Source organism: Athalia rosae, chromosome 3 (assembly GCF_917208135.1).
Source record: "Athalia rosae chromosome 3, iyAthRosa1.1, whole genome shotgun sequence".
NCBI classification, from domain to species: domain Eukaryota; kingdom Metazoa; phylum Arthropoda; class Insecta; order Hymenoptera; family Athaliidae; genus Athalia; species Athalia rosae.
The window spans coordinates 23139057-23152476 of NC_064028.1; the positions used below are offsets into that span (position 1 = coordinate 23139057).

Consider the following 13420-nt stretch of genomic DNA (forward strand, 5'->3'; position numbering starts at 1 on the left):
AAATCGAATTTTTTTTTGGTTCTTCAAGAGTAATCTCATGTATAATCCGCTCAGGAATCTAAATTCACAAGTTGAAACGATCCATTTATAAAATCGATCAAGTTATAACCAATTTTCTCCTTTTTGGAGCGGAAAAATTGAGATATTCTGATGAGCGCGAAGACCGCGCGTGCAGTGCTGGTCGATGATAACACGAGAAATTATAAGCTCGAAAATGTACGAGCATTCCGAGCGATCGCAATCGATGCAAAGCAGGTGGAAATTAGAAGTATTAAATGAATGGATGAAAACAAACCACGATCAATCAATCGATCCTCACGCCGATGCCACAGTTTTTGACGTTTCGTCGTCAGTATTTTGGCGTTTATCACAATTCAGATTGATGTAATGAAAGAGGGATTCACGCTTTTGATATTCCATAGTTTTTTATTAGCTGCAGGCTCCGGCCTGAGCTATAAAATGCTGGATAAAGATAACCAACGAATCGAAGACGAAACAACGATTCATGGTAGGTAAGTGAGTTCTTCATTCCCTGTTAGGTCGTGAATTGAATGCGAATAATAATCCGATTCCCCCGTTCGCGGTGCGTTTTATCAGACTCCTGAAAAAAATCCTAGCGCCCCTTTCCTCATGCAATATTCAAAATGAAGAGAAAAAATAAAAAAAACTCGTTACAATACGGGTGGGTGTATCGCTTACGGAGTGCAGTAGTAGCAGGAAGTAAAAAGAGGAGAAAAAAAGAAATCGAGAAAAATCGTACGTTCGTTCCGAGAACAGGCTCTTTGCTTTTGCTTGTGCTCTTCGATGCCTTCGGGAGATTGACTTTGGCGTCGTCTGTGGGCGCCAATCGCGCGCGCGGTGCACCTTTTGCCGACGTATTGTGTCTCGGGCCTAAATTGCGTTATTTATAGTTGATGGTACAAGAGACTAAGGGGGCAATCAATGCAGCATCGAGCGAAGAACCGTATAAGCATCGCCGTGAAAAAGTTTAGGCTCTTCTGGTCCAACGGTTTCTCAGATTCGCTCCAACACCGGAATCCGCGGATCCACGTGCATCTCTCTCTTTCCGTATCGTTTCTTTCGTTATTTTCAACTCCCGCGAGCTTTTCCACAGCCGAACTTGTCACGGGACTTTTTTCACCCTTGTAAAGGGCGCGAGAATCGCGGCGAAACCCATAAAGTGACACACACATTTGCACGCATAGCTAGGTACATATATGTATACACCCGTGGCGTGCACGTACGTACCTATACCGTAACTCGTGTTACGTTGGCAAAGGTATTTCTCTAGGCTAGGCACGAGCCAATTCTTGATTTACGACGTCGCGTAGAAAATTGTTTTACACGTCTCACCGTGCCGTCCAAGAAAACCCTCTGACGTATTGTTTGAATTATTACCAACGACGTATAGATCGTTTCACGCGCGTGACAAGTGGGCAGGTACAAACGACCGGTGTAAAAGACCATTCGGAAGAGCAACGAAAATATTTTGTCACGACGATCACGCGCCGCTTAATGAAACAATGGGAGATCGATTCGCGCTTTTAACTTCTACGTAACGACCTAGTCGGTCAAGGTTACAGAAAAAAATAGAAAAAGTAGATAAAATTGCGCAGATCACGATTGTAACGATTCGATTGTTCCTTTTAATTTTCGAATAACGAAGGGAGATACACGCGGGGCGTCCGCAACGCGGAACTCCTGATCCCGTGGCACGGTCAAGAAGACGGCAGCTTCGTTACATTCGCATTGCCAAAATTTTACGACCGTCAAGAGCTTGAGGATCGCAAGAAACGAGCGGTTGACACGAACGCCGAGACAGATCGCGCCGACGGTGATACGGTGACCGAAGACACGGCGGACCAGAGACTCCATTTGATACTTCCGTTCAACGGCGATAATCACCAGGTCGAATTGACGCCGCACCACGAATTCATCTCACCGGATTTGGTGGTGGAAACGCACGGGGATAACGCCTACGACGACCTCGAAAACGGTATACGTTTCAAGAGGATTCCTGACCTGCAGTGTCACTACAGGGGTCGCGTAAGAGGTCATAAAAATTCAAGAGCGGCCTTGTCTCTCTGTGACGGTGTGGTTAGTATTTCCTGCAATTCACCCGTCTGCGCAACGGGTATGGCATTCCCGATGATGCTCGATCAATATAACGACAATGGCTCGTCATCTTGCTATTCCCGAGTCCAATGACGTAGTGAACTATACGCCTAGACATTGTTCGACATTTCCCCTATGGTTCGATCGTCGGTCGCTCGAACGTACAAGTTCAGACAAGGACAATTTTGATGCTAGCTCGTTGATTCGCCGCCTCGCGAATGCATCGCGTTATACAGCGAGTAGCTCGTGTCCTCGTTATGTGCATTCAATGATTATGTCTTCGCGAACGAGCGTCAAGTTTGTCTATCCGGTGACTCGAATGTATGCAGATCGCCGCGAACGTTCGGTGATTTTAACGCTTCGATTATGACCGGGATGACGTCGGAGCTCGAAAGGTGATCGGATTAATGCGCGGCGCGTTCGACGCTATCGATTCGTCGAAGAGAGCGCTTAAAAAATCCCGGGTCGATATCATGATGATTTTTCTAATGCCCGACGGGCCCGTCGTGCGAATTCGGAGAAGTGAGAATATTTTGGTGAAAGGTTAATCCTGGACAGTCGACATTTGAATACATATATGTATATACTTCAATACTGCAATGTTGGCTATGGTACAACGAAATTGGTCAGATTTCTGTTCGTTTTTTTTTTTTTTTTTTCTAGTTTTTTTTTCTTCAAAGAATGACGAGGTGGTTTATTTTTCCATTCATAAAATTAGCATCCTCGTCTCGACGGGTTTCGCTCCTTGTCAAAAATCATGACACCGCGCGATCGCGGCGGAAGAGTTGGCCGAATTTTTTTTTTTTTTTCCCTTTCCTTATATTTATCTTTCGTATCATCTCTTCATTTTCACAGACACCCAGTAGACTTTCTTGAATAAATTTCTATTCACTTATTTGATTTTGCAAACTTATGCGCTCGGCTTCTCCACATCTAGTCGGTTTGTGTTTTCCGATTACCATCACGTTTCAATCATGAATTTACGATCATCCGCCACACTGAATTGGCGACATTGTGGAGCAATGCGTCGATCTATATGCAAATGTTTTTATTAATTTGCATTCGTTTAAGATGTAATAAGAATCTCGCATGGATATTAGTGATCAGCCGACGCACACACGAGATGGCTAATCTACAACGCGGGCGCGATTATCGATTTTTCTCTTTCCAGTCGTTGCGTTTCCTTCAACACAATCTACTGAACAATAACTTATTTTTCGAGATAGGCTGGATTCATACAAACAGACCACGGGCGTTTCTACATCGAGCCGGTCAGCGAATCGGAACCGAATCAAGAGGGCCAACATGTCCACATGATTTATAAAAGGAAAGCACCGGATGACGGTGCGGACGAACACAGGCGCGTTAGCCGATCTTGCGGAGTTTCTGGTAAAAATATAGTCATCGTGCTCGTTGTGCGTAGAAATTCACGCTGTTCGATCACCGATTGATTAATTTCAATTTATAGACGATTGGGAATCCGCTTGGGCGGAAGAGTTGGAAATAAAAAATCGGCGGGAACGTTTGGCGGATAACTCGTCGTTCGTAAAAAGGGCCCCGGCGTCATCCGCCTCCCACAGCATCCATCGTTTTCTCGAACTCACCGTGGTTTGCGACAAATCATTTTTAGAGGCCCACAAAGGCAGCGACTACGAGCAGTACGTTCTCACGAACTTGAACATTGCCTCGGATTTTTATCACGACGCAAGTGTTGGAAATCAAATTGATCTCGTTGTCGTCCGAATTATTTATCTGGAAAAGGAGAAGCAAGAAGTGAGTCAATGGTGACTTACAATTAGCCGTAAATAAAGTAAGGTCGTGAGATCATAAAGACTCGACTTGATCGTGAAACCCCGTTTCTTTCGTGTATAATTTTCAAACTCATTCGGTAAAATCGTACGGATCTCATGATCAAAAAATCGTCAGTCACCCGCCAATCATAGTTTTTCTCATCCATTTTCAGATAGATCTAGCTATCAATACGAATGCCCCGAAAACCTTAGAGAGTTTCTCAAAATGGTGTAATAAGATGAATCCAAAAGATACGAAACACCCGAATCATCACGATATCGGTGTCCTGATCACAAAGTAAGGACTTCGAATCGATTGCCACACATTTCAGATCTTCTGCGTTGAGTTTCATCACATCAACGAAAAATTTCAGGTACGACATTTGTTCCGAAGCTAAATCGGATACCGCCTGCAACGTCGTGGGTCTCGCGAGCGTTGCCGCAGCTTGTAATCCGGAAAGAGCAGCCTGCATAAACGAAGACACTGGACTGACTCTGGGTGATACCATTGCCCATGAATTGGGACACGTGTGCGTATCCGCAGATCCAGGCCTCGTGGTGTCGATTGACGCGGTGTATCAGCTCTGAACTGCTTCGAAACGGTAATCGGATGTCATTTCAGATTGGGCTCTGGCCACGATGTCTTCGAACAGAGCGGATGCAACGGAACGGCACCAGACAACACGACTTATATAATGTCACCGATCGCCGGTATAGAGACCAGGAGATGGTCACCGTGCAGTCGAAAATTTATAACAACATTTTTAAGGTGATCCAAACGTTTAGCTCACCATGAAAATTAGGTAGAGTAGTCAGCTCTCACGTTTTTCATAACCACATGCAGCGGCGGTTTGGGAGAATGTCTCATCAACAATCCAAAAAAGCCAAATGAAAAATACAAATTTCCCGGAATGCTTCCCGGTGCAATGTTCGACGCATCGGCACAGTGCAATTTTATGTTCCCAGGATCAACTACCTGCGGAAGCCCAGAAGTAATTCGAGAATTTTTTACTACCTGACAGATAATATCAGAGTTGAAAATACCTTTCAAACCGATCCTCAAATTTTAGGAAGTATGTGAGCATTTGTGGTGTACGGAGAAACCGGGTAAATGTATGTCAAGATCTTCCGCAGCGGATGGAACAAAGTGCGGAGAAAAAAAAGTACTTATCTCGTATTGTCATCTTGCCTTTCGATGCACATGAACGTCATTATTGTCCATCCTTCAGTGGTGCCAAGGCAGAAAATGCGTCGCGATAGGCAAACGACCGGCAGCAACGAACGGGGGATGGGGTAATTGGGGTAAGCCTGGTCCATGTTCTCGAACTTGTGGTGCAGGTGTTAGCAGTTCGGAAAGGGAATGTGACAATCCAACACCCAAAGACGGAGGTCGATATTGCTTGGGCGAGAGAGTGAGATACACCGTCTGCAATACAAGTGTTAGTTATCACCTGAGTACAGAGGAATTTTATTGCCTTGAAATATAAGGTTTCACTTGACCTTTGATACCCTCATAGCCGTGCGACGAGAAGAAGCCGTCATACAGGGCAGTGCAGTGCAGTGAGTTCAATTCTCAGAAAGTATTGAGCGATGGTCTTCACAAGTGGACACCGCACCAAGGAGACCCGGACGCTCCTTGCGCTCTGTTTTGCGTTAACGAAAAAAATACCTACGTAAAACTCGCTCCGGTGGCCAAGGATGGTACGCCGTGTAAAGCTGGTACCAGAAATATGTGCATAGGAGGTGTTTGCAGGGTGAGAACCCTTTGAAATTTAAAATCAAAGTTGAAGTTCGAGGATCCCGTTGCTGTGACAACGTCCATTTTTTATCATTTAGAAAATCGGGTGCGACTGGGTCTTGGATTCAGGTGCAGAAGATGATCAATGTGGTATTTGCAAGGGAGATGGTACCCAGTGCACCGCGGTCGAAGGTGACTACACGGCAACCGGACAAGGAGGTGAACAAAGCCCTATCAGCGTGAAATGGTCATGGAATCTCAATATCTATCTTTTTTTTTAGGATACCAAAAAATCGTTACGGTTCCTAAGGGAAGTCAGAATATAAAGGTTTACGAAAAATCTAAAAGTCAAAATATCCTCGCGATCAAGAATGAAAAGGACAACACTTATATACTCAACGGAGGAAAGTGAGTCAAGTTCCTCCTCTCGTATCGGACGCCATTTTTTTACAATAAAATTCGTGACGAACATTTTTCATTCAATAGCACAGAAAATAGAAACGGGGAATACCCGTGCGCAGGAGATATCGCCATATATCGTCACCCTGAACCACAAAAAGAAGAAATTCTCATCAGAGGCCCGATCACTAGTGACATTCAGTTACAAGTACGTTGGTCGTGGGCGAAATTTGGATATTGTACGTACTCTTATACCCACCCTGTGTTTTTTCTTTTTCTTTTTCAACAGTACGCTTTCTTCAGACCGCGAGAAAATCCGGGAGTTCATTGGGTTTATTACGTCCAAGGTCAAAGCAAATCCGGAAGAAGTTCACCAAAGTACCAATGGGATTTCCTGGAGTGGGGTCCCTGCAGTGCTAAATGCGGGGGTGGTACTCAGGTAGATAATTTCACGATTGGTCAATTTGACATCGAATGGCGATGACAGTCGTTCATATTTTTACAAAAAAAAAAAAAAAAAAATGGCGTATGACAGACCTTCCTATTAATCATGAGGTTAAGATATCCCATGAGTAATCGGGCCGAAACCAGAAATATTCTGATGTACGCGATCTCGCTGTTGTGTCTGGTAATCTGAATAAGTGACCCAATTCATCGATTGATTGATTGAACAGAAAATTTTGAAATTTGTGACGCAGGTTGCCCAAGCGTCTTGCATCGAGCAATCAAGCGGCAAAGTAAGCGATTCGTTTTGCAAGGACATAAAAACCCCGGACCCGAAGAGTCGAATCTGCAATAACAAACCATGCGGTGCAAAGTACGACGATGGTTTATCCGAAGCCGTTACTGTAGTCAAACAAGCCAAATTACCCCCGTTACGTTTTTGTGCAGGTGGCGCGTCAGCCAATGGAGTCGTTGCAGCGGATGTGGAGGAAAACAGGGTGAACAGCGTCGGAAGGTCCAGTGTATGAAACCATCGGCACATGCCGGTGGCGAAGACGTCCAGGCTGAACTGAGCGCGTGCAAAGGAAAGGCACCCAAGCAAACGCAGACCTGCACAGGAACCAAACCTTGCAAGGGTTCCAAAAAAAAGAAGGCCCGAAGCAACGTCCTTGAAACGAGACGTCCCACGCAAGAAGAGCAACGAAACATCATCGACAGGCTCGTGGACGCTGGTATCAAAAAGTACTCCGCTAAATCCTACGATGAACACACGGATCAGGTTAAATCACAGAAGAGAAATGTTGAAGCCGATTTCAAACACCTGATCGACGACTTGGCTGTACCATCCGACGAAGCTAATATTGTCAGTAGAGGCACTTGCCAGGACGAAGATAATCCTCAGGGCGCGCAGTCGGTTGAATACCCGACGCTGAAGCCCGGTAGCGTGATTACAGACGATATAAAGCCCGAAGATATCGTTGTGCTGGAAGCACCAGTCATCGATGAAACTTTGAAATCAAATCTATCCGACCAAGCTTTCCAAGAAGATGGTGACAGCGTCGGCGTTGAGATCGATACGAGTAAAATGAAGGTCCTCAAGGGTGCCGAAGCCGCTGAAATGCTGAAAGATCACAGCTCAACGCCATCAACGAATGTTTCCATCACCCGTTAGATTTCGTAGCTTACCGAAGTTCGATGCCGGATTTTCAGGTCACAAAGAAGTTCCTCAATTATGATCGAAACAACTTGTATCAAGGTTGATTGAACGCAATCATTTTGTATTGTGCTCTACCTTTAACCAGCGGATAATCAAGTTTATCGTTGAAGCTGAAATAAAATTGAAAATATCATACTTTTTCCATATCTCAATTGATTGTCGATTGAACAAAAGCAAAATTTCATTCAGCTGATTCAGTTGGAATTTCGTCCCCGCTTTCAGAGAGTTTACAAGTACGTATACAAACATGGCGAGAGCAAGTTGGTGTCTGTAACAAATCACATGCGTTCAAGAGCACACTGACTTAGGCTAAAAAATATAATATCGCATCGATTCGTCATACTTCACTGACGAGAGAGGCAGAACCTTCAGTGGAAACATGACCGTGTCGACACGCGAATAGTTGGGCTATAAACCGCGATGAGATTAGTTAGAATTTTTTTTCGTAGTCACAATCACGGTGGTGGCTGATCACTGGAGGCGTGTCCTTCGGCCTGTATACGTTGAATGTATTTTATCGCATCCATTCCAGCGAGGGTGAAATCTGTGCAATTCGCGGGGGGTTGAGGAGTAAAATCTTTCGGAAAATTGACTACGTTATTTTTCTCGTCTCGTTCGAGAATGATTGTCAGGGTGAGATTTTTTATGTCCTCTTTATCGAATACCACGGGGCCTTTCCTGATTTTAACCGGGCTCGCAGTCGTTTCGGTGGTATTTTCTTCTTTGTCCGTTCTCTTGATGACGAGCGATGGATGAACATCTTTTTCGGATGATCCTTGACGCTCCACATCCGCGAGATCTTCACCCTCTGAATTATTGCCATCGTCATACGCTTCGTCTGGGTTATCATTCAAAAGCTCGAAATTAGCATAATTAGTAAGATGGCCGTTACTCCGACGTTCGCGAACGTTGCACTGCTGCGATTCCTTCGGCTTCGGACCCTGACAGTAACTTTCGGAAATGATATCAGCTTCTTGTTCGCCGTGTCCAACTGGTCTGATGCATTTGACGGCACGCTGTTTTTTACAACCAGGAGTGCAAGGATCGCACCCTTGCCAATCGCCGATCATCCATCTGAGCGGTGGAAACACGAATGAATCAAATTTTTCCTCTTGGTGACCAACTAATATTACCGCGCAGAGGAAAATTTTGTACTCGAAATCATTTCGCACCTTGGAACGCACTGTGCCTGATTACACGGTCTAGTTTTTTCCGTTGGCCTGGGTAATTTCTTGCAAAAACTGTCGTCTACCTCTCCTCCGATTTTTTCTATGCACCGAGGAACCGAAATTTCTTCACCCGGTCCGCAAAGAGCATCGCAGTGAGACCATTCGATGTAGTCCCAACTGAACTCTGGCTTCCGAGGCGCATCTTCTTTGACACCCAACGAATACTTGAGCGTTACATTTTCTTTGGGATAGATCTGACGGTTGCGAAAGTTAGGGCATCGGTGACTTTGAATAAACGCGCAGGTATGCTCACCAAAATCACCAAATCATCGGCCACGGGACCGGGAATGTTGAGTGCCTCCTGCTTCGCTCTGATCATACCGAGCCAAGCCTTGGAACCCGGTACATCGAACATTCCAAGTCGATTGCTAAAAAATATTTTTTGAATTCATTTCACTCACACTAGAGACTGGTGAAAAGTTCACTAATTAAATTACCGACCCATCGATTAGAACGTTTTTTGAGGATTTACTTCTAACTACTATCCTGGATTTTGTGGGTTCAGCTTCTTCCACGCGAATATTTTTCGCGCCGATAGGGACGTCGAGCAGTTTCTTGAGACCTACGGTCGTGAAATGTTTGTTAAAAAATGATTTCTCCCTTCAACTTTCACTGCACTTTCAGATGTGCTTGAATAGAGTTGGAGAAACGGAAGAAAAACCTACGCGGTTGTTCGGCGATAAATTGAGTTCCTTCTTTCAATGTACACGATGTACTGTCTCCTTTGCAAACGCCACACATGTCTTCGACCGCGTTGGATTCCATGTCCAAATCGCAGGGTATTTCTTTGCAGACTCCGCCGATACAGACGTCGCGTATACCTTTGTAGCAAGTAGTGCCATCCACAACCTTGGGCTTCATGGATGTCAGCAGCTTTGTTTCACTCAGACAAAAGAGGACGCAGGGATTTTCGGATGCTCTCAAATCTTGGACAAAAGTTTTTGGCCTTTATTTAACGTTACGACTAGAGTGTAGACAGAGAAAGCTATGGCGAACTCAGGAGGGGGTCGTAATCCGTGGATTAACCTTCGTAATGGCATGACACTAGTTCTCGCGTAATCACGTAAGACACGCCATAGGATGTGTCGTAATCAGCAGTCTGTATAGGAGAGGTGCTTAATTGAAGCGGAATTTTGCCATTGTAACGAACTCTTCTTTTGTGTTCCTATAATACTCTGCCTTGATAGAGCAAAAAAAAATTAATAAATAGAAATAGAACGAGAAAAGAATTGTTGAATCATGAAATAGAAAGTAACGTGAAAGCTACACATCATATTCGTTCAACAGGACCTCTTATCTCCCCGCCTCTCGTTATTTCAACTTCTAAACTAACTGCCGTGTCATTAAATCACAGAATAGCACGAATCCGTTGGGTCTCTATAGTTTTGCGGGTGAGCTTTGGCTGACTCATCCGTAATTCGATTGGCTTCGCACGTGGGCCAGCCAAATTATCTTTTTTTTTTTTGGACAAAGCGTAAAAAGCGTAGCAAAATGCCCGGCTGTGCTCTTCGCATGGTGTGCGTGGGTAGACTCACGTATCCGTACAAGCAATTTTGGTCATTTTTGTGCTGCACGAACACAAAAAATGCGCAAAAATGCTTCGTACGTCTGGTGGTGCAAGAAAAATTAGCTTTTTCCGGCTTTTTGATCAGGGATAAAGTAATACAGGAAATCGATTATTATTTTGCGGGAGTACTAAAAGTGAAACCATGAATTTCGAGGATTTTGATTGATAAGGTTGTTGTTTCTTACTTTCGGGCAGATTGTATCCGACCCACTGATGAATTTTACCATCCTCAGGAAATACCCAGTCGTTAAACTCCGCGCATTGCACATCGCGGAATGACGGCGCTCCAATCTCGCAGGGCTGATTGAACGAAAATTAGAATTCAAGTTCAGTAATTTTCACACACTCAAAAAAAAAAAATCCCAATTCAAAACTCAACGGTTGAAAATTATCCACAGTGATAACGATTCTCTACGATTCAACCTACTTCGGTGGCACAAATTTTGTGCCGTTTTTTCACGCCCTGACAAGACTCTCCTCCTTTGGACGGTCGAGGATTATTGCATTTTCTTTCAGAAGACGCAACCCCTGAGCCACAGGTTCGAGAACACCGACTCCAGGGTGACCAGGTACTCCAACCGGCGTCAACGGCACCGGGACGCTCCCCAACCATGAGACACTTCATCTCGTAGCACCACTGTAATTTAAAACTCGAATCTCGAATTCCAACGAATGAATATTTCCAGCGGAAAATAAAATGATCATGTGAAGGAAATAACAAGGTATGATAGAACCTTCGTTCTATCGTTCGATAAGCTTTTTTCGACCTTTGGTAGCGCCCGGCTATGTCCCACCAGCCCAGAAACGGACTGTCAAATTTTAAGTTTGAATCTGATGAATTTCAGGTATAGTATACATGATAATGTGCAATTCTTTGCATTTGACTTATCAAGTTTTATCAAACTCTGGATACGAGTTTTGGTACATCATTTATGGATTTATTCTCCCCGAAAAATCGTTGAACAGAGGAGTTCGAAGAGCCCACTCGAAGAGGTGCGTAACCCGGGGGCAAATTTTCGCGAAACTCGACTGTACCACATAATTTGACCAAAATTTTGCATCTAGATAATCATATTTGCGCCTACTATAAATATTTATACTACTTGAAAGCTGATACAACGGATATTGTAACTGACTAACAAACGACGTCGTTAAGCAAGGGTCTTGGTAGGATACAAATAATGTAACGTTTGTGACGCGTTCTTTATCGACGAATATGATCGCATTCGAAAGCAGAAGAATTGCACAACAGGCTGTAGGGTAATATCTCGAATTTGAAAGTCAATTTTTTCTTCAAATGTTCGAAACGAATTCGTGATCGAAGAAACAGAGCTTCGAAAGTGCAAATTGATTCCGGGAATCTCGACAGATCGTTTTTTTGTTTTTTCAAATCAATTATGAGGCCCTGTGGGAATTTACTTTTTTCTCGCCACAAGGCGTCCCTTCTGCGGGGGGTGATCTTTGCGACAGGCATCCTCTTCCGGGAACGGAGCATTTCAGATCGTCGCAGGTCTGTAATTTGTGATAAAAAAATTTGAGTAACATATTGCAATAAGTACGCAGCATATGTTTGGTCCAGAAACAGGCAAATCTCTCGCTCGTCGTCAATTGGGACCGATAAGATGGTCAGTCGAGCTACCGACTTCAGGTTTTATCGTTTCAGTACTAGGTGGCGGTTGTCTACAGAGCTTGATAGGTGCCTGATAAAAGCTACCAGGTGAATGTATTCGTCATCGACTCATGGTATAGTTACTTGACGCATACAGCAATTCAAATGATAGATTGGAAAAGGTTCGCGAATTTCATCGCTGTTCATTCGAAATGGCCGTTCTTTTTTTTTTCTATTTTGATTCCAAAGAAGCGTCGGATTCTTTCTTATGAATTTTCCCTACTGTCAGCGGGGAAAAGAAAGATCAATGGGTCGTTAATATCTCGGGACTCGGTTAACGAAGATTAATTAATCCAACGAGCAAACAGAAAGTTCTAATAATTAAGAATAGCGAAAGAACTACGTTTGGGGGTGTGTAAAGAAACGCTCAAGGTCGGAGGTGACAAAACCTTGGAGATATAACTTTTATGAAAGAAAAAGTAGTCCAGCTTGAGAAGCCGAGTTACGTTGTAAGGAAATAATAATGATAATAGCCATTGTAAAAGCTCCGTACAAACAGAGGGTATCAAACTCAGCAGAAATCTTAAAGAGGCGCGATCGAAAGGCCACCAAAGACCCGCTTCCTCAATTTAACTTAGGGTACAAAGTCACCGAGTTTGACACTCTGCGTGTCGCGATAAAATATTTATGTAACGTCGAGTCGTCGAACTTCGGTGATATCGGTGTTCGCGAATACTCACGATTCCTAAATCGCATTGTCGTACGTCCTGGCGATACGTGAGCCGACACTGGTCATCGCCATTGTACATAACTCCGGGCAGCATTTCACTTCCGACAAATTGATGGTCTTGAGCTTCGTCTTCGAGGCAGGTCCCCATTCCAGCTCTATATTCGCGAATCAGTACTAGAAATCACTACCAATTTAACCACAATATTAACCCGGCCAGGCTAACGGTCGCGGGGGTGAATTGAGTTAGCTAAATCTGAAATCCGATACCGAATAGAATAAGCTGTTCCGAAGTAGCACCTCCATACCGTTAATTCGAGTTTGTTGAAATATGATTGAACCGAGCCACGATGGCTAGATTAGCCAATTTTCGGTAGGAAATATGTTCTAGCGATATTTGAATAATATAATCATCGAATCAGTAACTTCCTTACTGCAGAAACGACTTGATATTGTTCTGCGAACATTCGGACCATCTCTTGGTGACGTAAGGATTTCCTGGGTACATCACGGACGTTTCGACGTAACCGTCGTCGTGCACGGTAATTCCTGGGCAGCCGTTCTCTTTTTGCGAATCGTGCGTCAT

At 44.2% G+C, this 13420-nt stretch overlaps 2 protein-coding genes across 2 annotated transcripts; one reads left to right on the forward strand and one right to left on the reverse strand.

Annotated features, from left to right (window-relative positions):
* Positions 1–1656: 1656 nt before the first annotated feature.
* LOC105683827 (A disintegrin and metalloproteinase with thrombospondin motifs 12-like) lies at positions 1657–7702 on the forward strand (the record flags this gene model as incomplete). Its single annotated transcript, XM_048652169.1, is given in 15 exon segments — positions 1657–2097; positions 3342–3504; positions 3584–3888; positions 4079–4203; positions 4280–4435; positions 4528–4674; positions 4750–4897; positions 4976–5344; positions 5423–5659; positions 5742–5862; positions 5925–6051; positions 6130–6250; positions 6332–6481; positions 6741–6859; positions 6934–7702. Coding segments are annotated over 15 exon segments (3453 nt in total), but the record flags the coding sequence as incomplete, so codon positions are not given.
* Positions 7703–8156: 454 nt separating this feature from the next.
* LOC105683826 (A disintegrin and metalloproteinase with thrombospondin motifs 6-like) lies at positions 8157–13420 on the reverse strand. Its single transcript, XM_048652036.1, has 10 exons — positions 13269–13420; positions 12848–12992; positions 11918–12010; positions 10926–11135; positions 10684–10798; positions 9597–9857; positions 9373–9493; positions 9185–9299; positions 8875–9125; positions 8157–8776 (listed from the first exon to the last, which is right to left on the reverse strand). Exons 1-10 carry the CDS (start codon positions 13418–13420, stop codon positions 8158–8160), a joined length of 2082 nt encoding a protein of 693 aa, XP_048507993.1. The 3' UTR covers position 8157.

What these genes read in the sequence shown, in the direction of transcription:
- LOC105683826 (XM_048652036.1), bottom strand. Translation starts at nt 13,420, where the DNA reads ATGACGCACGATTCGCAAAAAGAGAACGGCTGCCCAGGAATTACCGTG. An exon ending in ACAAAATTTGTGCCACCGAA is followed by an intron (nt 10,799 to 10,925) that starts GTAGGTTGAATC and finishes TCGTTCAATCAG; the next exon opens with CCCTGCGAGATTGGAGCGCC. An exon ending in CGGATACAATCTGCCCGAAA is followed by an intron (nt 9,858 to 10,683) that starts GTAAGAAACAAC and finishes CTTTTGTCCAAG; the next exon opens with ATTTGAGAGCATCCGAAAAT.